Below are 25,534 nucleotides of genomic sequence, written 5' to 3'. Positions count from 1 at the left end.
CCTTGGCAGGGGATTGCGTGGTATTGAGCTTTAGGTCCCCCCTATTAGTAGAACACATTTTGGAGAGGGCCTCCCATCATGCTCCTAACCCTAATGCGATTACGATTTTACCCCTTGGTTATTTCTATAGTCCAGTAAGGGATGCGCTAACTAGACAGTTTTGTGCCTCGATTAATGCACCCCAGCAGTGTTTGCAGCCCTTTGATCCTATTTTGCTACATAATCGCTTCACCGCCCTTTCTTCTCTGGAGGACAATGACTGACTGAGGGAAGATAGTGTTCATCCTGGGATTGGGATAATAGGGGTTTCAAAACCTTCAAGTCGGGTGCTTCCTGTTCAAATACTCCCATTGGCTCAAGGAGAAGAATCAGTTTTATCTGGCTTATCCAGTGCCTGTTCTGCCTCCCACTGTAACGTGGCGAGTCAGGTAGTGTCTAAAAAGATTGATCCCTATAATATCAACATCTCCTCCTGGAATATAGCAGGCTTACTCTCTAGACTGGCAGTACCTGACTGGCTGGCTTTCGTCGACCAGGCAGATATCTGGTGTTTCCAGGAGACCTGGTCGTTAGTTCCCTTATTTCGTGTAGGGTTCTTGAATTTTTTTAAACCAGCCATTAAGGGTCCCAGAGGCAGACCGGTGGGAGGCCTGGCTATTTGGGTACGCCAATGTGAGGGTATTACAGTTGTGGAAGTTCCGATTGAAAATCCTGATATTTTGGCTATCAGGATCACTTCCACAAGGGGTCTGAATATCCTCATTATAAACATCTATGTGAGAGGACTCCCAGGTGGCAAATGTTCCCCTACTGTTCATCTCTTGGATCAACTACTCTGTTCAGTGTCCAGTGATGGCCATAGGGTGGTGGCAGGTGAATTTAATACATGTTTTGAGCCTCTGGGAGATGACGACGGGAAAGTGTCTGAGGATTCTGTGTGGGGAATCCCCCAGTTGGAATTAAGCCCCATTAGGAAATGGACTTAAGCAGCCTTATATGTGAAGGGTCTATGCCTTGATAAGGGCTTGAGGGCTGCCAACGGCAGAACGACATCAGACAGGTCTGGGATGATGACTTTTAACAATGGTAGAAGTGGTAGCAGAATAGACTATATTTTGGTTAACTGTGAGCTGTGGCCGGCCGTTATTGATATGGTGGTGACTGATAGGATCGAAAGTGACCATAATCCCCTGACGTTGATGCTATCAGACAGTAGCTTCAATGGCCCTCTAATTGACGATGGTTGTGTTGTGCAAGCGCATGCCATCTTGACCAATGATCAGAGAAGGGTTCGCTGGCCTAAGATTGCTTCTAATACTAACACACGGGAAGTCATTAGGAACCTGGTTAATATAGCTATGGACAAAATAACTAGCTGTGAGTCAGAGGAAGGGGTTAAGTGTAGCATCCCGGATATTCATAGTGATCTATTTGTGGGCCTTAAATCTCTGTTTATCAAGAGCATCCCTGCCAATGGTAAAACTAAATCTCTGAGGGTTAACTCTTGGTTTGATGCAAGCTGTAAAGATTCGCGTAAAGCCCTTTCAATAGCTATCAAATCTAGGTTACCAGATAGTATTAGGAGTTGTAGAACTGCGTATAAATCTGCCCAAATAAAAGCTAAGAAAAAATGGGACGAAAATCGTTGGAGTGAGCTATATGAGGCTTGTGAGGGTAGGAACATGTGCCAATTTTGGCACCTCCTTAAATGGGGCAAGAATACATAGGATATGACCCCGATAAATCATGTTGAACCTGCTCAGTGGGTCAGCTTTTTTGAAAATCAGTTCAAGTCCAGGGATAGGCCAGAAAGAGCGTTGTGGTCTGATACTGATATAGAAGAACTACGGTTTGCCCCCAGTGAGGTGAAGGCAATCTTGAAATCCCTTCCAAGTGGCAAAGCCCCGGGTCCTGATTGTATTCCTGCTGACCTATTTAAGCAGGATCAGGACCTTTGGATTCCCTATTTGACCATTCTTGCTAATGCACTGGCTGGTGGAGCGACGGTTCCGGATTCTTGGTTTGGGGCAGAGATATTGCCGATCTATAAGAAAGGTGATCGCTCTGCCCCAGCCAATTATCGTCCGATCAGTCTCATAGATGCTGCCCAAAAAATTATTGCTCGCCTCCTCTTGGATCGCATCCAGAGTTGGATCTCTGAAACTGACATTTTAACACCTTTACAGGCGGGCTTTCGGTCGCATGTTGGTACCATTGACCAAGCTTTCAGGTTTACTTTATTGTACTGGAAGGAAGTATTTCTTGGGGTGGCATGCTTTTTGCCGCCTTTGTGGACCTAAAGTCTGCATTTGACTCTGTCCCAAGACTTAAGCTGTGGAAGTTCTCCGTGCGATGGCCATGCCACCTGAATTACTGAGGCTTTTGATTAGATTACATGAATATACATATGCCCAGGTTCGTTGGGGTAAACCAGGAGAAGTTTCATCTAGATTTGAGGTGTCTAAGGGGGTAAGACAGGGATGCGTACTTGCCCCCACCCTCTTTTCCTTGTTTATTAATGGGGTAATCAATTATTTTTTAAACTTTCCAACTGACGCACCCTCCTTAGCTGGTATGAAGGTCCCCCTGCTCATGTTCGCGGACGATACTCTTTTAATTTCTAAAACGCGTCAGGGGCTTCAGTTAGCACTGTCCCGTTTTGAGTTATTCTGCCGCGAACATGAGCTTGAGGTAAATGTGGGGAAGACCAAATTCATGGTCTTACGTGGTGCTAGACCGGTGAAGGCCAGGGTTGAAATGGGAGGAGCAATTTTAGAACAAACCTCTACTTTTACCTACCTGGGGGTCACCTTCTCCGACAACCTAAGCTGGAAGCCCCAGATTGACCTCTATACCCTTAAACACATTCAATTAGGTGGAGCCTTGCTTAGGGAACATAGGCTCTCGCTAACTAAACCTATGGCTCCCCTGATTAAAATTTACGGGTCTAAAATCCTTCCAGCGGTCATGTATGGTGCTGAATTATGGGGGTTTGGTAAATTAGACTCCCTGAGGGTGTCTCAAAATACATTTCTTAGGTCTGCAGTAGGGTTACCACAATCCTCCCCACGTATACCCCTCCTATATGACTTAGGTTGCCATCCTGTTGAGGATGTGATGCGGTTTAGGCCATTGGCGCTATGGCGACATCTGTGGACCACACCAGAACTATCCTCTTACGCCAAGGCACTGTTAGAAGTTAAAACTCTTGGGGGTTCTCATAGAATCAGTTGGTTGTCTGAAATTAAAATTATTCTGACTGATATGGGAATGGGTGAGTTGTAGACTAACCCTGAGGCGGCTGTTTTCCCCTTGAAAAAGATCTTTAGGGATACCTACTGCAATGGGTCAAAGATAAGCGTTTTGCATCTCTGACTGGAGGTACTTCGACTATAACATATTTGACTAATAAGGATGAACCATATCTTGAGGTATACTGGGACATAATTACAAAATTGCAGGACCGTAAACTCTACCATCAGTTCAGACTTGGTACCCTACCATTACGCTGCTTTACAAAAAGTTGGTCTACCCCGGGTAATGATAAATGTCCCCATTGTGAGGATATGACAGAAACTGTTGATCATTTTTTCTATGCTTGCCCGGAGTATATCCGTCCAAGACGGTTGTGGTTGCGCCCTGTATGCCGCAAACTAGGAGTTAGATCAGCACTGACTGCTAGTAGATTACTGAAGTCTGATACCTCAAGTTTTGTGATCATTGGTGTGGCAAAATATATCAGTTGGGCATGGCTCTTACGGAATCGGAGTATCTGTCCCTAATTATTTTGATCCTAATACTGTGTTTCCGTCATGATATGGGTTTTAAATAGTTCAAGTCAATCTAATTTTGCACATTTAATATCTTTTTATTTTTGATGTTTTTAACAGTGAAAATGTATTTATTTGGTTTTATGTATACTGGTTCAAAACATATTGTTCTTTTTAACTTGTATATGATGAATTATTAGCATGTCTTTTATGATGAAATATTCGCAATAAAGACTTTTTGACTTGATTATGCTCACGACGACAGGTATGATTCAAACATGTGGATCTATGACAGATCCAATAGTGGAGAAACCCCTGTGATTTGCTTATGCCCATAATTGTTGGGTCTCCTGTGAGAATGCTTGTGAATTGGTCCCTTCTGGTCACCAGAAGTAATACACATATTTTGTTCTGTCCTTCCATATTAACACTAATGAATGAGGAATCTTCAGAAGGAAAGTCTGTTCTGAATTGCTCCGAGTTTGACTGTTTATGTGGTGCAACGTCTCTTCGTGGTTCCAGAGACCACATGCCGACAACTCTTGCAGGTACACTTCCATCCTTACATGCAAAGGTACTTGGTCATTACAATGGCAAAAGTATGGGAAGATAAGAAAATCCTTGAGTCACATTATTCAGCCAGTAACGGAGGGAAGACTCAAGCATGTGAATTGTTAAAATATCCTAAAATGCTAGAGAATATTCAAGGCTTCAGTATTGGCTCTAACACGCTTTTACTCAATGCTGAATCACATAATAAAGCGGTCAATTTTAATTTAAGCAGTTAATGAAAATGCTTTTAAGAAAGGTATTAAATATATAGAAGAAGCTATGTTCGATTAGTATGTGGTACTTCAACTTAAGGTGTGAAGCAACTTTAAAATTAATGTACACAGAGTTCCTTTAATACACTTCAAGAGATGACAACCTGATGGCTGAATCACTCTCCCTCATGAGCTGGACTCATTAATAGGTAACAGTACACTGAACATCAAATGTAACCCTTTGTAGTTCAATGTTGTTCAGTTAATAAACGCATTACTATTACATGATAGTTATGTATCGTTTATACCTTTTTAGTTCCTCCACCTGGAGTGTGAGTGATGTTGTCCAATGATCCAATCCTAGACTGCACCCGCTCCTTGAAGTCAAGTTTCTCTGTTTTAACTTCCACCTGCCCACCTCCTGTAATAGGAAACATAAATAGTCTATTAATTCTTTGGCCAATATTGTGTCCATGAATCAACAATCATAAACACTATAGCTCTTGCATTAGTTAACATACATTATTAGTGGGGTATACTTTTTTTGACAAATGACAACTGAAGCGCACATCATTGCTACTACCATTTCCAAATATTACAAGTAATTACAATTCTTAATTAGAGAAAGTCTGTAGTAATTATTTTAGGCACTGTAGCAATCTTCCTTTCCTGTGTACTGCCATTAAAACTACAATACATAATGAAATATGGAATAACATAATAGCAGATCTCCTACATTGCTGCAGACCATATATTATCACATTATTCTTGGTGATGTGGTCTCTACAAATTAGGATTTGTTTTGCTACAAACAATTGTTGGAGATACTGATACACCATATAGAAATAGTGGAATGTGGCTTTCATCAGGAAATAATCTAACTAAAACATTTGATTTTATCACTATGATGTTACGGTTAGCATCACAGCAGAGAGGTACTGCATGTTTAGCGACTTGTACAGTAAACAGTCACCTGAAGGTATCATGGAGCTAGCACTATCAAGCACTGAAACAGACTGATAGAGAGGGGGGAGAAAAGAGACCAATTAAAAGTCAAAAAAATAAGTAGAACCGATATATTTATATTTTTTGCCAAAAAGCGTGTCATAAGAATTTTGCAGAGTTTCAAGAGTGTGCTCCAAAGCTTAGGACACAAACTCGTAGAGGATCTCAGTCCACTCTGTTCCTTGTTATATATACACACCAGGGGGTTTCAGAAAAAGGAAAGAGCCCTGTTTAAGAGCTCTGGTGGGGGGATGATGATTCAGTAGATTAAAAGAAAAATTAACTTTGGATCGTTTGATAATAGGCTAGCTGCACCAAAGAACTTTGACATAAATGTGTTGTTTAAAGAGCAGTTAGTGGAGTGAGCGTTGAGCTGCTGATCTATTTTCAAACGTGAGAAGTCCAAATACCAGTTAGGCAGTATATTATAGATCCTATGTATCCTATGCACTGGAAGGAGCACAAGGTATAGGGCATGACCACAGAATAACTTCAACAGGATAGGCGAGCCAACCCCTGTGGCGTGCTTCTCCATGGAACAAAGGGCAACACCTTTTCAGACTGTGAAGAATGAGTACCACATCTAGAATCAAAGGATAACTCTCGGTTAAAATAAACCCAAAGGTTCTTAACTTTAGTCCCTGGAGTAGAGAGGTCCACAAAGAGGTCAACCATAACTGCTAAACTCCGCTGAATACACATGTGAACCGGGCCTATGTTTCCACTACAGCGCGGATGAAGAGGTGAGCGGGGAGCCCCCTGGCACGATCCTGTTGGCCGGAACGCTGTCGCTGCCCGGTGCTAGAGGGAAGGCACTCCTGGTCTTGCGGCCGCCGTTGAGCCCTCTACCCCGACCCTGAGACTGACATCCTTCCCGACTGCGCTCTGATACTGTAGCGGAGGCCCGCTTGCGCCATAATAGTTGTGGGACAGGATCTGGTTTCTGTCCTCTGGTGGTGTCATTTTGGGGTGCTGTGGGGGACTGGTGCACCTCCCCCGGCATCACCATCTGTCGTCTATACTTCTGCCAGACTCCCTTTCCATCTACCGCCCACACGCACCTGGGAGTTCTGGATTGGAAGATTGAGCAGTACCAGGACCCACTGTACTGTCCCAGGGGCTGTCGTTCGTGCTGAATGGAAGTGTGGAGAGTGCCATATCCCACACATTGGTTGGAGGACTGATACGAGGCTCTTTTAATCTCAAGAGCGCGCATATGAAAAAAGTCTACACTCCTTGGTCTACAGTTGAATGCTTGGGACGGACTCCATCCCTTTCATAGTGACTGTCAGCTGTTTTATTCCATCGCTGTTGGCAGCGCAAGTACAATTCTATTACCCAAATAATATGTGGGAGGGGGTTTGGCTGGTGTGGCCTCCCTCCTAACTAGGCTGTTGGACTGTATCGCTGCGACGCTGGGTGGGGTGCCAGTGCACATACTCACCCCTAATGTGACGGAACTTAGACACTCACAGTCTCAAGCTGGTTCCTCCCGTCGTTGCCAGTTTCAAGGTTGGTGCTATACCTCGTGGCCATACCCTTGGAAGCGCTTAATCGCACGCAAATCTCCCATACGTGTCAAAATGGGGCACACAAAGGGTAAACAACCTGATATGCCATCAGTGGATGCACAGTCTTGTGGGGACTCTGACACGGCATCTCAATCATCCTCCATAAGTTGTGTCTCACTGACGAATCTCACACCCGCTCCTGATAAGTTGGATCTAATTCTACAGGAAATAAGGGACTCACGTAAATCTATTGAACATCCTGTGGAAGAGGAAACCATTATAAAGCCATTTAAGATAGACACTGGCAAAAAAAACTTTCTTATCAAAGCAGCACACAAAAATCTTAAGACAAGTGTCCCTTTCTTGGCCAGTCCTGTGGTTGGGAGCCTGTTTGCCAACAAAAACCAGCCAGGTACGCCCTAGAATCAAGGTCAATCTCAGAAATGACTAATCAAGAAGTTGGAGCGAGATTCAATCAATTTGTTCATACGTGGGAGGAATGTGTTTCAGATGCTGGGGTCCTCAGCATTGTCAAGAACAGATATCGCATTCTTTTTTTCTAACAGTCCTCAGGCATGCCTTTTCTACCTACCATATTACCAAAAGAAGAGTCAAAGAAGTAGTCAATATTACTGGTGGTTCAAGCCTTACTACAAAAAGGTGCAATAGTTCCAGTACCAGAGGATCAAAGAGGAACCAGATTCTATTCTACTGTTTTTTAATTCCAAAACAGATGGCAGATATAGCCCCGTCTTGGATCTTAAGTCCCTAAACAAGAGTGTCTTAGTGGAGACATTTCGTATTATTTCACTACAGTCAATCATTCCATTAATAGCAGTGAGCGATTTCTTTGTGACTCGAGATTTGCAGGATGCCTATCCACCCATAAAGTCGGAAGTTTCCCGTTTTCAGTAGGAGACCAGCACTTTCAGTTCCGGGATCTTCCTTTCAGCCTTGCAACATCACCCATTCTTCACAAAGGTTTTGACAACGATTGTAGCATCTCTACAGCTGGATGGATTTACAAACTTTCCATATCTTGACGAATGGTTGTTGTCTGTTTCTTCTTTCCCTAAGGTGCAGGAAGATGTGGAGAAGGCCATCAGAATGTTGAAACAGTTGGGATTTGTCATCAAATTCCAGAAGTCACACCTTCAACCTGGCCAGATCAAGACTTTTATAGGGGGACTGTTCAGTACCGAGTTGGGTTACGTTTTTCTACCTCAGAGCAGACTTGCAATCTAGAACAGTATTTCCTTCCTATTCAGTCAACCCTGGGTGGCAGCCAGAAGTTGGTTAAAGAGTAGGGATTGATAGCGGAGTTCAAACACCTAGTTCCAGTGACCCCTCAGGTTCAACAAGCATTAGCTTGGTAGTTCCAGAAACACAGAGAGTCCCACTCTGTCTTCCTCCTCCAATACAACAGACCACGAATGCCAGCTTGTGGGCCTGGTGGGAAACATTGTATCACGGGCGAGAAAGGGGTGTTGGTTGACAAAGGAGAATTTACACTTTTCCAAATGGAGATAGTTAGCAGCGGTATGGTTGGTGTTACAGGATTTCGCTCTTCAGTTGGAAAGCTCCTATTGTACTCAGGACAAACCAGGCCACAAGGCCCCATCTGAACTGGCAAGGCAGCATGAAAAACAAGGAGTTAAACCTGTTAGCAGCAATTATATTTGCTTTGGTCGAGAAACACTTTCTGCCTTTAAGAGCTGTTTACATTCAAGATTGATTGAATTTCCAGACAAACAGTCTCAGCCAGAATCTTTCAGCATCGGTAATGTATCATCTGCATGTTAGCAGTATGGGATACCATGAACAGACTTATTTGTATCACAGCAGCAAGGCGAACCTCTCAGTGTTTTGCATGGAAACAAGTTGCCCACAAGACTGGCCGGCGGATGCCCTAGAAGTCCCTTGGCTTAGTGGTATCCTGTATGCCTTTCCTCCGATTCCACTCCTCCCGGGGGTGATTCAACGTGGAGAGGACATCACTGAGTCGGATGGCACCATTCTGGCTTTGACGTCCTTGGTTTTTGCTTCTAATGTCCTTATCCAAGGGGGAGTATTTCCTCTTCCTCTTTAGAGTTCTCTCTCCTGTCACCAATGCAGCTTTGACATCTCAGAGTGACAGCTTGGAACTTAGGAGTGTAGGTTTACAACATCTGGGGTGTTTCATAGCAGGTGGCTAAGGACATTCAAGCACCAAGCAGACAATCAACTTTAGCTTCCTCCAAAAAGCATTGGGGATCATTTCAGAAGTGGTGTGATTCCAAGGGATCTGATCCTATATCATTAGATCCCTTCTTTGGGATGGGTTCCTAGAAGGCCTAGGACCCCCCACTTTATCTTTGTAATGGGTGTCAATAAAAGCTCTGAGATTAGGACAGGATTTTGTGAATATTTCCCTTGTGGCTAGACTCTCAAAGAGCTTTAAAGAAAGAATCAATACTTGCCCAGACTCCAACTTGGGACCTTTCAATAGTCTTAGGAGGGTTGCAGCAATCACTGTTTGAACTTCTAGAAGAAGCTGACCTAGTATGGCTGTCAGTGAAGATAATGTTCTTAATTACCATCTCTTCAGCAAGGCGTTTGGGGAACTGCGAGCACTGGCCATTTCCTTCCCCTATTTTAGGTTTTTCCCTGATCAGGTAGTTCTTGTGCTAGATCATAAGTTGATTCTCCTTTTCATTTATCTCAGGAGATTATTATCCCAGTCTTGCACTCTGATGAGAACCCTCAAATATTTTATTCCCTGGATGTAATGCTGGCTTTTTCCATCTATCTGAAACATACTAAGGGTTTCAGGCATTCTAATGCATGGTTCATCACTTACGGTACAATAAATATGGGCAAAAAGGTTACCTTGTAAACAATTAATAGGTGGGTTCATCAAACAATTTCTCAGTTGTATACAATTCTAGGAGAATCCCCTTTATCTACTATTCAGGCGCAGTTGGCAGAACTAGGAAAGGCATCCATACAAGAAATATGTATGGCCACGACACGGTCATCTCAGTAGGCGTTAAACACTATAGATTAGAAATGCCTGATAATTATTTTTTATTGATTTTTGTAACCATCAACAATACAAACATTGCGACTGTTAGACTTGGGGGTCTCTAGTTGGCACAGGTATGCACTTGTGACAAATAGGGACCCTCGCCTCTTGTCAGGGTAAGGGGTCCTAAAATAACCCCTGCTCACCCCCATGGTAGCTTGGCACGAGCAGACAGGCTTATCTCAGAGGCAGTGTGTAAAGCATTTGTGAACACATACAGTAATCGAGTGACAACACTACAGATGGACACCACACAGGTTTTATATCAAAAAAGTATTCTTTATATAGATTTACCACAAGGCCATAAACGACAAAAATACACAATACTGTTACTTAGATAGTAGAATTTAGCTTAGTTCTCTTAAGTTCTTAGATGCGACACGCAGGGCAATGAAAGTGTTGCAACGATGTTGATGCAATGAAGTTTTTGGTGCAAAGAAATAAAGACGTGAAGATCTTCCAGATGCGGCACGCTTCTCCGATGTTGCGAGAAGACTCGACTCTATGCATCAGCTACAGCGGCGACATCCCTTTACACGATGCGACGACAGCAGCCTTGGCGGCGACACTCTTCTCCGACGTTGCGAGACGCTTCCGCTCGATGCGATGTTGCAGCGGCGACACCCCTTTACGCAATGCGACGACAGCAGCTCCAACGGCAGCACGCTTCTCCGTGGATGCGAGACACTTTTCTTGATGCGGTACAATGCGACAACTACGATGGCTGCGATGGCGACACGCGTCTTCCTCGATGCGAGACTCTTCTCTTGATGCGGTGCAATGTGTCAGCTACAATGGCTGCGATGGCGACACGCTTCTTCGGCGTTGCGAGACACTTCTTCGATGATGCGAGACGCTTCCGCTCGATGCGATGCTGCAGCGGCGACACACTTTACGCAATGCGACGACAACAGCTCCGACGGCGGCACGCTTCTCCTTGAGTCGCGTTTCCAGCTCCTTGCGACACGCAGTCCCTCAGAAGGCCCAAACAGCAGCAGCAGGCACTTCCAAAGGACTCTGGGGAGCTGAGGGGTGAAGTCTGTTGTTCCTGAGACTTCAGCAGGAGGCAAGCTCTTTTCCAAGCCCTTGGAGATCCTTCACAAGTTGAGCAAAAGTACACACAAAGTTCCTTTCTCCTCTCTTTGGCAGTAGGCAACCCCTGCAGGCCAATCCCCCAGTTTCAGGGATAGTCTCTCCTCAGTTTCTTCTTGGTTCCTCTCCTCAGCAGAGTTTCTTCTTGTTTCCCAAAGTGAACTAAATTCTTGGGATCAGGGTCCCAATACTTATACCCCAAAATCCTTTGTCCTCTGAGGGCAGAGGGGCCTTTGCCTTGTTCAAACCGGTTCTGGTCAGTCTTGGAGCACTTTGTTTACCTGACTCCTTCTTTCCTTTCAGAGTGCCGGGCAGAGACATCAGACGCATCACAGGAGGTGGAGCCAGCATTGTGGAGGGAAGGCACAGCCCTATTCAGGTCCCAGGTGCAACTCCTCCCACCCATCTAGATGCAGATCTCTCTATTCACCACTGGGACACCTCACCCTGTCTCCTGGAATTCCACAGCCCTGTCACTCAAAACTCCAGACAGAGAATACACAGCCTAGCAGAGGCAGGTTTGAATGGTTAGACAAGAAAATGCCTACTTTCTAAAAGTGGCATTTTCAAACACAGAATGTTAAAACCAACTTCACTAAAAGATGTATTTTATCATTCTGAGTTCAGGCATACTAAATTCGAATTTCTACCATGTTCCCTGAGTCAGTTAGGATTATAAAATGTAATAACCAAACTGCCCATTCTGGCCTATGGAGAACAGGTAGCCTTGCAATAGTGAAAAACAAAAATGGCTTTAATTCACTATTAAAACATGCCACACACACCAGGACATGTCCTACCTTGTCCTTACAATGCACCCTGCCCTTGGGCCTACCATAGGGGTGTCTGATATGAAGAAAAGGGAAGGTTTAGGGACGGGCAAGTGGGTGCACTTGCCCAGTCAGCATGACAATACCAGACTGCATGCAGGCTCTGCAATGGCAGACCTTAGACACATGTTTACAGGCTGCTTCTGTGGGTGGCATAACCAGTGCTGCAGGCCCACCAGAAGCATTTGGATTTACAAGCCCTGGGCACTCCTGGTGCACTGTACTAGGGTCTGACAAGTAAACCAAACCAAACCAACCAATCAAGAAATCACAAATCATACATTAATTTACAATAGGGAGCACTTGCACTGTGGCACTGGACAGCAGTGGCACAGTACCCTGAGCAACTAACACCAGCAAAAATACACGAGGCAACAGCAACAAAAATGGAAGGGAGACCCACGCCAAGATGCCAGGTCTAACAGCGACACAGCAAGGTTTTCCATCTAGTAACACAATAGTGAGGCATCAATGTGGTATTTGCATACGAGGATTTCACCCTGCCCACGTCATGGTAAATTTACCAAAAGGCACGAAGAAAGCTAACAAAGTGAAATAAAACATTAAACAGGAAAAACAATTGCCAACAAAAAGCAGAGTTGAACGATGCTAACACATTGTGACTGTTAGGAGCTAGGGTATAGCATAGTACCAGGTGAACAGCTTTCAATATTGTCTAAAGGGGATAAATCAATGTAGGCAGGCAGGCACACGGAAATGGACCACAAGCAACATTTGCACCTCAAATGCATGGCGTGAGGGGTTACAGTACAGGAACGCTTTTTCCAACTCCTGCTTGTGCTCTCCCCTTGTAGTACATGCCCTCTTGCTTGAATCCAATAACGGTTTCTTGGCCGCATGCCATACGTTCCTATGCATCTTTCACGATGGTCGCTCATTATTTTGGTCTTCCACTCATACTACGTAAACATCCCATATCATGCATGACAAGCTCCTGCTGTTTTTCTAATGATTACCATGACTTCTGCTTCAGCAATCGACCTTTGCAAGTCCCTTGACCACATCTTAATATTCGGGCCATCGCTGCCTCAAAAGACATGGCCATCCTGCTCTTTAATAATGACAGTGCCAGATCAAAAAATATACATACATTCTTGTCACCTTTTGTACGTGTCATCCACCCCAAAAGGCAGAGGTTTGGAATCGGTATAAGATTTTGCTCAGTGAATTCAGATATATCTTGCATTACCTCACCCGATAGAGTCTGCAGTGTGGGTGTAACGCCCTGAACGTCTCAGGATCGTTTAACAGACACGATAATGAGAACGCAACCACTTGTGAAGGTTTAGTTATTTTAATGAAGGCAAAAATAATACAAGGAATAAACAAAGGTTATAGTCACTGGAATCCTCCAGGCTAAGTACGTTACCAGCCCACAGCACGGATGGTCCTAGCCGTCCTCTGCATATACGCCGATCCCGGCGTATGCCAACAGAGGGCAGAAATGAAATGGCCGACAATGCCAATCGGTAGGCTGTGAGGGGCACGAAGAGTGTTGGGGAGAATCGAGGAGTCAGGGAAACACCCAGCCGGGGTCTCTACCTGAAGGGAGCAGCCGCTCAACCTCTTCCTCAGACTGCACCGGGACGCGGAGTCACCTCCTGGTGATGCGTCACCGATACCCCAATCACAAGCAAAGAAGACTGAACCGAGAGCAGCCGCTCGATCGATCCTGTGGACTTCCAAGTCTGTAACGCGGCAAACACCTCCTGGTGTGCGTTACAGCTGGCAGTCCCTGTATCTCTGGTCGGGCTGGGAGTTACGACTCCAACCAGCAAAAGCGCCACTGCGCTTTGACTCAGCCGAGTCAAAAAGCGAAGCTCAATGGTTATCCGGTAGAGCTTCCGGGTCCTTCACAGGTGACGATGGGGCAAGACACGGCCCAGGGAGTAACGACTCGACCTACCTCCGTTCTTGCCTTACTGGAGCACCACTCCGGAACACTGCTCTTCACTAAGCAGGTAGGTCGGTGTAAACACAATATCCGACAGCGTTGTACCTCCCGGTTCCTACTTTATAGGGCGTGTTTTCCTTGAGTTATGTAACAGCTCTCCTGTTTACATAAGGGCGTGTTTTCCTTGAGTTATGTAACAGCTCTCCTGTTTACATAAGGGCGTGTTTTCCTTGAGTTATGTAACAGCTCTCCTGTTTACATAACCTCTCAACCGCTAAGCATCCTGGGAGATGTAGTCCGTTTTCGCTGGTTACCGTTTTCCTCCCCTCGCATGACAGGAATTCTTGACAGTGGGACACTCCCAAACCATATGGTAAAACCCGGCATCTTGTTGGTGGCACTTAGAGCAAAGAGAGGGTGCCACCTCTTACATATATTGCAAGTGCTGTGTGTGAGATATGTTCAGTGTAAATAATTAAATTGGATAAATCTAAACCTGGTGTTGTGGGATACTGTTTTCACATATTCTAACAACACGCTCCATTTTTTGTACGATATATTTACACCCATATCCTGCTCCTATTTAAGTTTCACATCCACTGTCACTGCTGCTGTTGTCACAAAAATGTGCCAAATAATGTTGTGATTGCTTCCTACTGTGTGTCTGCGTCAGGACGCACTGTAGTGGTCTTAAAGGCACCAGCTCCGAATGTACCTGTACCAATCCGACGCAGAGGGAACAGACCGAACTTAAGCCTGAGATTTCACCAAAAGTGGTCAATAAGGTCATCAACATTTCCATATAGGTTACTTAGGTTGTACAAATAAATGAGGATATCATCAGCATATAGTGATATCATATGCCACCGGCCCCCAGCCAAATGCCCCAGTCAAGGGCTCGTGCCCTTAGGAAGCATGCTAGGGGCTCCATGGCCATGGTCCTGGTGTACTATTTGTGACAGTGTAGGGAGCAGTCTGGTTGCTAATATCTTCCACAGTATCTTATAATCTATGTTTAAAAGCATCAGTGGTCTGTATGATCATATGTCCATGGGCTCACGGTTCTGTATGTTCAAGACCACTATCAGTGCATCCTTCATAGATTACGGTAAGGAGCCTAACTCCTGGGCCACATTACACACCTCTAGTAACCTCTGTGTTAACATTCCTTTGTAAGTGGTGTAGAATACGAAGGGTAAACAGCCCATCTCTGGTATTTTATTATGTGCCATGCCTGCCATTGCGCAATTTATCTTCTTGATACGCAGTGGTTCCTCTAGCTCTCGGTCAAGCAGGGGGTTGATTGAGGGTATGTACACAGCTTGGAGGTAGGTGCGAACATGAGGCGCTGTGATCTGTTCAGGTGCCGTGTATAAGTTCCAGTACTATTCTGCAAAGCTCATGTTTATCCCCTCGTGTGTAATCCCCTAGTGTGCTAGTGCCATAGTGGTAGCCTTGGCCCTGGTAGAAAGGGCACGCAGCCCTTCAGGCAGTTGATTTCTCGCCAGTGTATGATACAAAACACAATCCTTTGGGAGATGGTGTGCTTCTAAACAGCATTGCCCTTTTTTTCTCCGGCAAAACCAATAAAGAGCTGATTATCCACCCAGTGTTAACTAGTGCAATTAATGTAAAAGGAGAGAGCTCTTTTAGGATCCTGGCCATGGATCGTCTCCCCTTCCTTGGAAGGGTGAGGTGTGGCATAGAAAGCAGGCAGAGTGATACTCTGGCCAACATGCAATAGGGTGACCAATTTCTGGAGCAAAGATGCACGTGTTCTGAGGACCAGCTTGTTTGGGCAAAAGATGGAGTATGGCGGGCTCAGGGAAAAACCATGTAGCTCCCAGACCACTCTGGCAGATGTGATAGCCACCAGAAAAGCAGTGTCAAGTGTGAGGCGCCGCAACGGACAAGAAAGGAGCGGCTCAAAAGGAGTAAACATAAGGCAGATAGGAACGAGATTCAGATCCCATTGAGGCATGACAAATAGGCCAGGAGGAAAAAGATGCTGCAAACCTTAAGGAAACGATTCACAGACTGGTGACATAAAAAGGGAAGGTAAGTCCGGTAGTCGTAAGAAGGCCGAGATTGTATACAAATAACTTTTGGCAGTGGCCAAGACAAGGTCTTTCTGGGCCAGAGAAAAGACAAGCAACAAAACCTCCGACAGAGGTGCAGAAAGGGGATCCACCTGGAATGTTAAACACAACGCCGCAAACTTCTTCCAACGGCACGCGTAGATGGATTTGGCAGATTGACGCCTGGCAGCCAAAGTAATATCCCATACTTCAGGGGGAAGATCAGACATTTCCAACTGTGACTGCTTGATTTCCACGCACAAAGGTGAAGAGTGTGTAAATTTGGGTACAGCCCTCTGCCCTGTTGCTGCGACAGGAGGTCCTCCCGATAAGGTAGCCTGATCAGAGGAGCAATGCTCAGGCGTTTATCTGGATACCACACCCTCTGAGCCAAATCCAGGGCAACTAGGATGATTTGGGCCCGGTCAGTTGGAATCTTCTTGACAAGTCGGGCAGAAGTGGCATCACTGGAAATTTATACAGGACCCCTGAGCTCCACTCAACATGAAAGGTGTCTCCGAGTAACAGCCGCCTTGGAAACTCCAACTCGCAGAAGCGATGACATTGCATGTTTTCAGAGGTTGCAAACAGATCAGGACAAGACTTGCCCAATTCTAGAAATGGAGTGCGTGCCACCTTCGGACGCAGATGCTATCCGTGTTCGCAAGACGACACCTGCTGAGCTTGTCTGCCTTGCGTGCTAGCCTGCTAGGTGCTGAACAACAAGGAAGATGTCCTGGTGCTCCAGCCAGGTATAGAGATGGCCCACCTCCTGGCACAGGGTCCACGACACCACCCCGCCTTGTTTGTTGCAATACCACACTGTAGAGGTGGTGTTCAGGAACACCGGAACCAGCTTTCCTTTGGTAGATGGTAGAAAGGCTTTCAGCGCCACTCAGATCGCTCGTAGCTCTAACCAATTGATGTGGAACTGAGATTCCACCATAGATCAGAGTCCTCTGATCACTCAGACGGCCGCCCCAAACCAGGAGCAATGAATCTGTCAACACAGTGAGTTCTGGATGGGGAAGGGAGAGGTGTCTGCTGCTGACCAAATCAGGGTTTGCTAGTCACTGATGAAGGTCTTTTGCAGTTCCCTCCGATATCTGGACCAGGTTGGAGATTCCCCTGATGCTTCGCCCACTGGGACTTCAGGTCCCACTGAAGAGCCTGCATATGTCAGCGGGCATGCTTTACCAGCAGGATACAGGTGGCTATGAGACCCAGCAGCCTCAGAGTCAGTCTTACCAAAATCCAGGATAGAGGCTGAAACATCGGTTTCATAGGCAGAATATCCGGGACTTGCCACCTCGAAGGATGCGCCAGAAACCACACTGGTCAGAATGGCTCAGATGAAAGGGAGTCACTGACAGGGAGTCAGGTAAAATTCTGGCATGCTGATAGAACACCCCAGTGAATGAAGGAGCTCTGGAGGTGAGAGATGACTGCCTGGGGAGAGCCCGCCTTCAACAGTCAGTCGTTGAGGTAGGGGAAGAATGGAAACCGTAACCTCCGCAGATGTGCTGCAACCACCTTCATCACCTTGGTGAACTCCCGAGGGGCACTGGTGAAGCCAAAGGGGGGTAGAGCAAACTGATAATGCTCATGGTCCACCATGAACTGCAGGTAATGCCTGTGGGCAGGCAGGACGGGGGTATGGAAGTAGGTGGAATAGGAAGTCCTATGTTACCATGCAGTCTCCAGGGTCGAGGAAAGACAGTGCCTGAGCCAACATGGCCATTTTGAACTTCTCATTCCTCTGGAAGTAAAGAGGGCCATAGCGCAGGTCAAAAATAGGGCCAGAAAGAAGCGGAATAGCAACCACATCCTCTCTCTGGCATGGGCAACCTCTTGATGGGCCCCTTAGCCAAGAGGGCCTGCACTTCCTGACAGTGTAAAGCAAGATGGTCCTCTGTCAGCCATTCTTGAGAAGGTGACAAACGGTATGGAGTGTCCATGAATGGCAGGGCATACCCCTTCTGCACTAACTGGAGCACCCACCGGTCCAAAGTAATGCTGGACCAATGGGCCCGATGATGTTTGATCCTGCCCCCTAGAGGGCACATGTGCTGTGGGTGGAGGGCACACTAAAGAGGCTTGAAGGCCGCAGTGGACGGAAGGGCAACAGACTGGGCAGCCCGCTGGGCATGGTTCCCATGTCCTCTTTGGGCTTTGCGACCCCTTTCACGAAAAGGACTGGGCCTGCTGTTGTACCGGGTATGGCTGGTACTGTGGATGCCCAAAATTGACTTCTTTCGCAGCCATTGTAGGGATGTAAGGATTTTTGTTGCGGCCAGGTCGAAAAAGAGAGGTCCAAAGATTGATCGGTGACCCTGCCCTTGCAAAAGCGTTTCAGCGATGCGCCGGCCTTTTCACCCAACAGGCAGGAGCTATTAAAGCGCATGTCAGTCACTGATGACTGAAAATCCCCGAGAACCCAGTGACCGGTAACCAAGTGTGGCGGTGCAGCAGCACTGTAGAGGCCGGGGCCCTACCCAGGGAGTCCGTAGTGTCTACTCCACACCTTATGGCAAACTTATCCACATCCCTGCCGTCTAGTAAAGCCCGGTGAATGATCGCTCAGCCCGCCTCAGACATCTTTCTAAGTAGTTCTGCAACCAAATCCTACAACACATGGGAATAGCAGCCCAAGAGGCATGGAGTGTTCACCGACTGCAATGCAAGGCTGGTGGAAAAAAGATACGCTTCCCGAGGGTATCCACCCTCTTGGATTCCCTATCCGGTATTGTAGTAGGGAACACACTTGGGTTGATTTTGGCCCTAGAGGCCTGGACCACCAGGCTCTCTGGGGAGGGGTGCTGGGCAAGGAAGGCCGGGCCCCCAGGGAAGGATGAAGCCGTCGATCAATCATGCTTTGCACAGGAGCCTCTGTTCAGTGTTTAGCCCACTCCCCTAGGAGAGCGTCGGTGAGGGCTTCATTAAAGGGCAGTAGTAAGTCTGGAGCACCTACCCCTGCCTGAACCACCTCAGTCAAGACGTTCATCTTGACAGAGGGAAGCTGAAGGTCAAGGACGTCAGCAGCTCTGCGAGTCACTGTGGTAAACAATGCACCTTCCTTTAAAGCCTGGCCCAAAGAGAAAATCATGCAAGTGTCTGGGAAAGTGTTTAGGCCACTGGCATCACCCAGCACCATATGCCAGTTTTGCTCATTAGCCGGGTCCCCCCCAAAAGACCATTTACCAATTCCTTATTGCCCTGAGGGGGCGGGGAAGACGACGTAAGTCTTAGTGTTGAGCGGCCCTAAAGCAGAGCTAAGTCGACATCGAGAATGACGACGGGCTTGTCTGTAATCAGCACCGCAGGCAGCAGGCAGAACAGAGCCAGGGTAGGTAGTGTTACCCGGTGTGGAGCCTTTCCAGATTCAGGGATGGATCCTGAATGCCCAGCTAGCATCAAGGGTGAACTGGCTGGAGTGGAGTGGAGTGCAGGAGCCGGGCATAGTAGCACGAGGTCGAACGGGTGAAACCGAAGATAGCTTTGACGACTCCTTCTGCTTCTTCGACTTCAATGAGGAGGTCTTGGCCTTGAAGTCAACCGTCTGTGGTAAGGACTCTTGGAGCAGCTTTTACAGAGATTAGTGAGGCTGCGTGGACTTCAATCCCCAGGATATGGGGCTGGAGGTGCTCTGCGGCAAGGGGAAGGAGCCCCCTCCAGTGCTATATAGCGCCATTGACACTCCAGCAACGTGGGAGGTTTGCCAGGAGTAGTGGGGTTGCGAGCACTTCAAGCCCCAAGATGCATCACCCCAGGAAGCGCTCTTCACCTGCAGCAAGGGGAAGGAGCCCCTCCAGCGCTATATAGTGCCATTGACATTCCCGCGATGTAGGACTTTTGCAGAGAGTAGTGGGGCCATGGGGACTTCAAGCCCTAAGATACATCGCGCCATATGCACTCTGCACCTGCAGCAAGGGGAAGGAGCCCCCTCCAGTGGCACTCCTGAAACGTGGGATGCACGCAGGCCGCACCAGGGCAGAGCCCCGGGCCTCTTTAGTGTGCCCTTCCCCCGTCTGTGCTAAATATAGCCCGGGCAGGACCACCCCTCTTGGCTCCGCAACAGGATCAGTGCTGTTATTGCAGTAAGACCAGCTCCGTTATATACTGGCATGTAACTCATCTCACAAATCTGTATCTGCCCACTCTTGTTAGTTTGGACTGGGGCGAGCTTTAGGTTATGGTAACGACCATATTCGGTTCAACTGCTTGGTGTATAGTTCAAAGAGACTTGGAAGCTCAACTTTTTTCCTTGCACTACACATTCATAGTTTGGGAGACAGAAATGATCTGGAGCCACTAGGTTGCCTCTCTTGCCCAGAAGCCTATAAACTTTGAGCGGACTGGGTGTAACTGTTTGAATCGATTGATCTAGGTCTTTCTATGGTCTGTATTGCTCTTTTCTCCTCTCTTTAACATTTCCCATTATCCAGAGCCTATTGCTGTTGGTCTTACTGTCTGGGGTGTTTCTGTGTGTGATAATTTTCTTTTAGTCAAAGGCTGTTCAACAAAGGCACCTACCTTATTATCACATCACTGTATGACACTAATACAGTGTAGCTGCAGAATTCAAAGAATTTGTAAGGCCTCAGAACTCATTTAGGGAATGTCTAAACATGGCAAGGTAATAAAGAAAACAGATACTTGTAGTGCACATGAAATTGATTTACTAATTGGGGAGGCTAAATAAATTATTGGAAATTGGAGTACCCAAGATAAGACCAGAAAAGGTGTATATGGGAATCCAAAGCTGGCAGTGCGTACACTACCTAAGTATGTTAAAAAAGAAAGAAGCTAGTAGTGTCCCTGTAAGATCTCTACTGTAAGGGAGACTGGTACACTAGTCCCCGCGGAGGAATTATTTGCCGTGGATAATCCACGGGCTGTAGGAGAGTAGGATATGCACTTATGTTGCCCCCACTTTTTTTCTGATGTATACACTGGTTTCTGACTATAGTCTGGCTGGGTCCCTGCTAATCAGGGCCCCAGTCTCACTGATCTCTCTAAACAACTTGGTGTGCATATTAGATGTTTGGATACTGTGGTACCTTATGAGCCCCTAGTATATGGTACCTTAGGTACCTAGGGCATTGGTACTTCACAGGCCTACCAGGTGCTGCAGCATGTATTATGCCACCCCTGGGAAGCATTCACAATCTGACACCACAGGCCTGCTACTGCAGCCTGTGTGAGGTAGTGTTAGCACTCCTCACTGAGGTATAGGTTCCTATATCTCACCATACACACACATATAAACCTATCAGTCACCCCTCTTGCAAGCCCTAACAATCCTGAGGGCAGGGTGCTTGGTTTGCTATGTGAGGGGGTGCTTCTGCATGAGCAGGACCCCTCTGCAGCTTTCAGAGTCTATTCTCTGCTGCTGTTTGTGGATGCGGTTAAACCATATACTCTTAAGTGCATTATAACCTCGCAGTAAATGCTAACTTTGGAATGACTGCATCAAAACATGTCGTGTTTGGTGTCAAACAACTTGGAATCATACCCCCACACCAGTAACTGGTGTGGGAGTATGATCCCACCCTTCTAGAGGGGACGACATGTACCCACTGTACTAAACGGTAGAAATCTCATAGAGCCCTGGCATCACAAAATGGATGCCACCAGCACAGACACTGGGCTGCCCTCCTGCTGCTGACCGAAACTCGCAGTGGAGGAAGCCCAACAAAAGGTATCCTGTCACAGGGAGGCGTCACCACCTCCCAGACAGGATTTAGTGTATTGGAGCTGGGTGGGTGCACTATTAGAGTGCTTTGAAGTCCTGCACTGGGGGAGCAGTAGGCTCCTCTGTGCATATGCCAGCTCAAACCGGTTCAGGGGCTACCTGCCCCTGCTCTGGCGCGAAACTGGACAAAGGGAAGTGGGTGTAACCACCCACTACCCTGACCCTCCTAGAGGAGTGGTCATAGAGCTAGTCCCTCCCCTATCTTCACTATAAGATACCAAGCATTGCCAATGCAATTCAGATTACCCTGGACGACGCTCTACAAAGAAGAATCCTGGCCCTTCGACGTTCCACTATCTCTGGAAGACTGAAGAATCTCCCTTGGAGTCAAGGAGTGATTCCCCTGCTTGGCAGGCACCAGTAACGTTACTCAACGGTTGCAAACTTCACCGCTCCCACTGGAGTCCGAAGTCCCTGCGTCCCCTGAAGCGGATTTCCTGACCTCTCGACGGCCATTTTGAGTCCCCAGCGAAGCTGTGGCATCTGGACCCCACGAGTGACGAGGAACAGCAATACCAGGGAACCGAGCACTGATTTTGAGTGCAAACCCTAAACAACGTTCTACGAACTTGTGCTTTGGACCATCTGTAGTCCAAGTCCCTAGCAGGTCTGGTACCGAAAATCAGCGGCCTACCCCGTCCAGAGTGACTGTGGTTTCCCTTTGTTTCCTGAAACGCCCGTGAGGCTCACTTGCCAGCTTCTTGCTTCCCTACTGTTCCCGCGGCCGGGCTTGGCTCCGCCCCCCCCCCCCCCCCCCCCCTGCTTGCACTGGAGGAGGACTGACCGGGCTTGGCTCCGCTGGAGGAGGACCACAATACCCAGAATCCCCTGGGCTGGGTCGACAGCAAATCACGCGCCAGGAGGCGCTTAAAGCTCGGCTCAGTCCCTCGCCCGAGAGGACGCGTGCGGGAGAAGCCCGGGACAAGGGCGGGACAGTTTGTGTCCGTTAGTGGCCGGCAGAGGCCGGGCCGGGCCACCCCCCTTGGTATCGGACTATTTGGACACATTGCTTTTTGCTTCGCATTGGTTGATGGTTCCCCGTGTTCTTGCAGTGACTACAGCCTAAATTTTCTTTATAGTTTCAAATTAGTTTTACACTGCAGTGTCATCAGTGGGGGAGGGGGTCTATAAATAACACTCCATCTGCACTGATACTGGCAAAACATGGGGAAGAATAATTGTGTTCTACCGGCTACTGCTCCAAAACATAAACCTCCCCCAAATCTTCCATTACCTAGTTTAACAGCAATAGATCGAATGCTGCAGAAAACAATAGGGGTGGTGGCTAATGCCATAGAGCATACCGAACGACGCCTTTCGCTTCCAGCTGGTTCTCTTCCCCCTTTGCCTTCTACTAATACTTCAATGTTTACCATAAATTCTCAAGACTCAATAATGACACCTTCTTTCGCCGCCCTTCCTGGGATATACAATCTTCCAACAACTCAAGATATCCCTTCAGAAATGAGCAATGTACCCGACGGGTCCTCGTCCCCATTAACTAGACTATCTACTACCCCCAATTTTTCCCCTAACGAGCCCATTTTCGATCCCCAGTTTAAGGACGCAACAACAAGCGGGGTACATGAAGTACCATCAGGCCCAATTTTGATCTCCTCTACTTCCTATAGTGCAAATCACGATGCCCCGCGAGTAACTACTAGAGGGCAGAAGGCCAGGAATAAGACGAAACACGCTAATTCACACGGCTCAGAAGCTAAAGAAACCAAGGGGCCCTTAGGGGGGTCCAGACAAAAGAAACCTGCCGTGAAAGCCAGTGTGTCGAAAGGGAAAAACTCTAACAACAGCGTCCCTATAACTTTAGCCACAACAATTAATGATGTTGGGTCTCACCTCGTAAACAACGAAAAGCCCACTAATTTCCCGGTATCTTCACCTTTTCCCCCGCCTAGTGAGGGACTCCTTGATAGAATAGAAACCCTCATGAAATCTTTAATGGCTCCCCTTGTGGAAAGGGTAAAGCGCCTAGGGGAAAAACTAGATAACTTGGAGCAATTACTGAAGAATAGCTCGACCATGAACTCTATTGACCATCAGTTGCCCGTTATATTACAACAACCCGACCCCAGTAGTACTACCCAGTCAATATTCAATCTCAGGTCTCAAGATTCCCAAACAACGAACCCCAAAGAAACCATGGGTAGACCTGTGCAGAGGGTCCTGAAGAAGCCAGAAGAATTTAGTAAGATCACTAGAGGGGGGGTACCTGAAGAACGCCTGTAGAACTTGTTGAACACACGGGACGGGGCAATAACAACTCAAGTGCACCCAAGGCTTTCTCTTCCCCGCCTCTTAGATCAAAGAGGCACTTAACACACATCGACCTACCCCCAAAATCTTTGCCATATTCGGTAGTCTTAGCTGGCGTCCCGGAACTGCCCCAAGGAGAAGTAGAGTCCTTTCCTGAATTAAGAAATAAAGTTGCTTATTGGCTGAACAACAACAGGCCACTCCCGCCAGATTTATCCGGGCAAATATTATTTACCAGAAGGATAAACTGGCTGGGACATAGGAGAAAGGCTATCCCAGGGGACTGCATCAGTGTCAACTTTGGGGACAGGCGGGTGGTCCATCATATATGCAATAGGCCCTTTGGGTCAGGTGAGAGTAAAATCCTTACTAAGGATTTGAGTTTTTTTTATCCTCAATTTTTCCCTTGCCAATCTTTCATGTCCCAAAGGGAACTTGTACACTTGGATATGGAAGAGAGAAGGGGTATCAGATATAATATTCCAACGTCTAATTTTTTTGACACACTCTCTGATCTGGAAAGGGTGGACTGACTTGAGTACGGGGACTCTTGTATAAACAATAGCACTGCTCCATCAACTTCTCCAAGGAAAAAATCAACTATGGCCTATGATGACACAATTAACACAGAGTCCCCTGCAACTTTTGGGAAGGTGCGACAGCAGGAGGAAATCATGAGACCGCTTATTGACCCTGTGTCAACTACGGATGAACTACCACAGAAGATTTTATTCTGGAACGTGGCAGGGCTGCGTGCTAAGGTTGCGAACGTCGCCTGGCTAGACTTTGTTCACGACTTTGGCATACTATGTCTACAAGAAACTTGGGCGCTAATAGAACTACATATGGAGGGCTTTAAAACATTTTTTTTCCCAGCCTTATCAACCTCTTCTGGTAGAGCTAAGGGTGGGCTAACCATCTTTGTATCAAATATCCTTCAATTTACAAGTCTAGTTCCCATAATGTTGGAAGCTAATTTTCAAATCCTTATCCTACACCAGACTAAGACAAATGCCATCGTACTCGTCAACTTTTATAATAATCTTCCTATGGCTGATTTGATAAAACCTATAAAATTAATACAATCCTCCCTTGAAGAACTAATAGTCAAGCTCCGGAAGGACTTGACCATAATATGGGGAGGGGATTTTAATCAGACCCTTTGTAACCATAGTACTAATACAGTCTGCGGCATCGTGGATGAACACGGTGATCCAATAACCCATTTTCCCCATACCCCACTCGGGCACTGTTTAAACGAAACCGTATGTGGCTTAGAACTTGCTCTTGTTAATGACCTGGTGAATCCACCTACTCCGGTCAAACCTACCTTTAATGGTAGAGGGAATTCAAATGCAATTGATTTAATCTTTATTTCAGTAACAGCAGGGAAGGCCGTATTAAACTGTAAAACTCATGACATTATCATTAGCGACCACTACCCAATTAGTGTTAATCTAGCCCCTATCAAGGGCCGAG

At 46.8% G+C, this 25,534-nt stretch overlaps 1 protein-coding gene across 4 annotated transcripts in view; it reads right to left on the bottom strand.

Moving 5' to 3' along the window:
- LOC146871954 (microtubule-associated protein tau-like) overlaps positions 1-25,534 on the bottom strand; it is a 1,902,682-nt gene that overhangs the window by 200,626 nt on the left and 1,676,522 nt on the right. For all 4 annotated transcript variants that reach the window (XM_085652462.1, XM_085652435.1, XM_085652443.1 and 1 more), the window contains one exon: positions 4,843-4,955. In XM_085652462.1, coding sequence (XP_085508588.1) covers positions 4,843-4,955 — 113 coding nt within the window. The remainder of the gene's footprint in view (positions 1-4,842; positions 4,956-25,534) is intronic.

This window comes from Triturus cristatus, chromosome 1_1 (assembly GCF_964204655.1).
Source record: "Triturus cristatus chromosome 1_1, aTriCri1.1, whole genome shotgun sequence".
Taxonomy (NCBI): Eukaryota; Metazoa; Chordata; class Amphibia; order Caudata; family Salamandridae; genus Triturus; species Triturus cristatus.
This window is presented reverse-complemented; position numbering and strand designations above follow the sequence as displayed.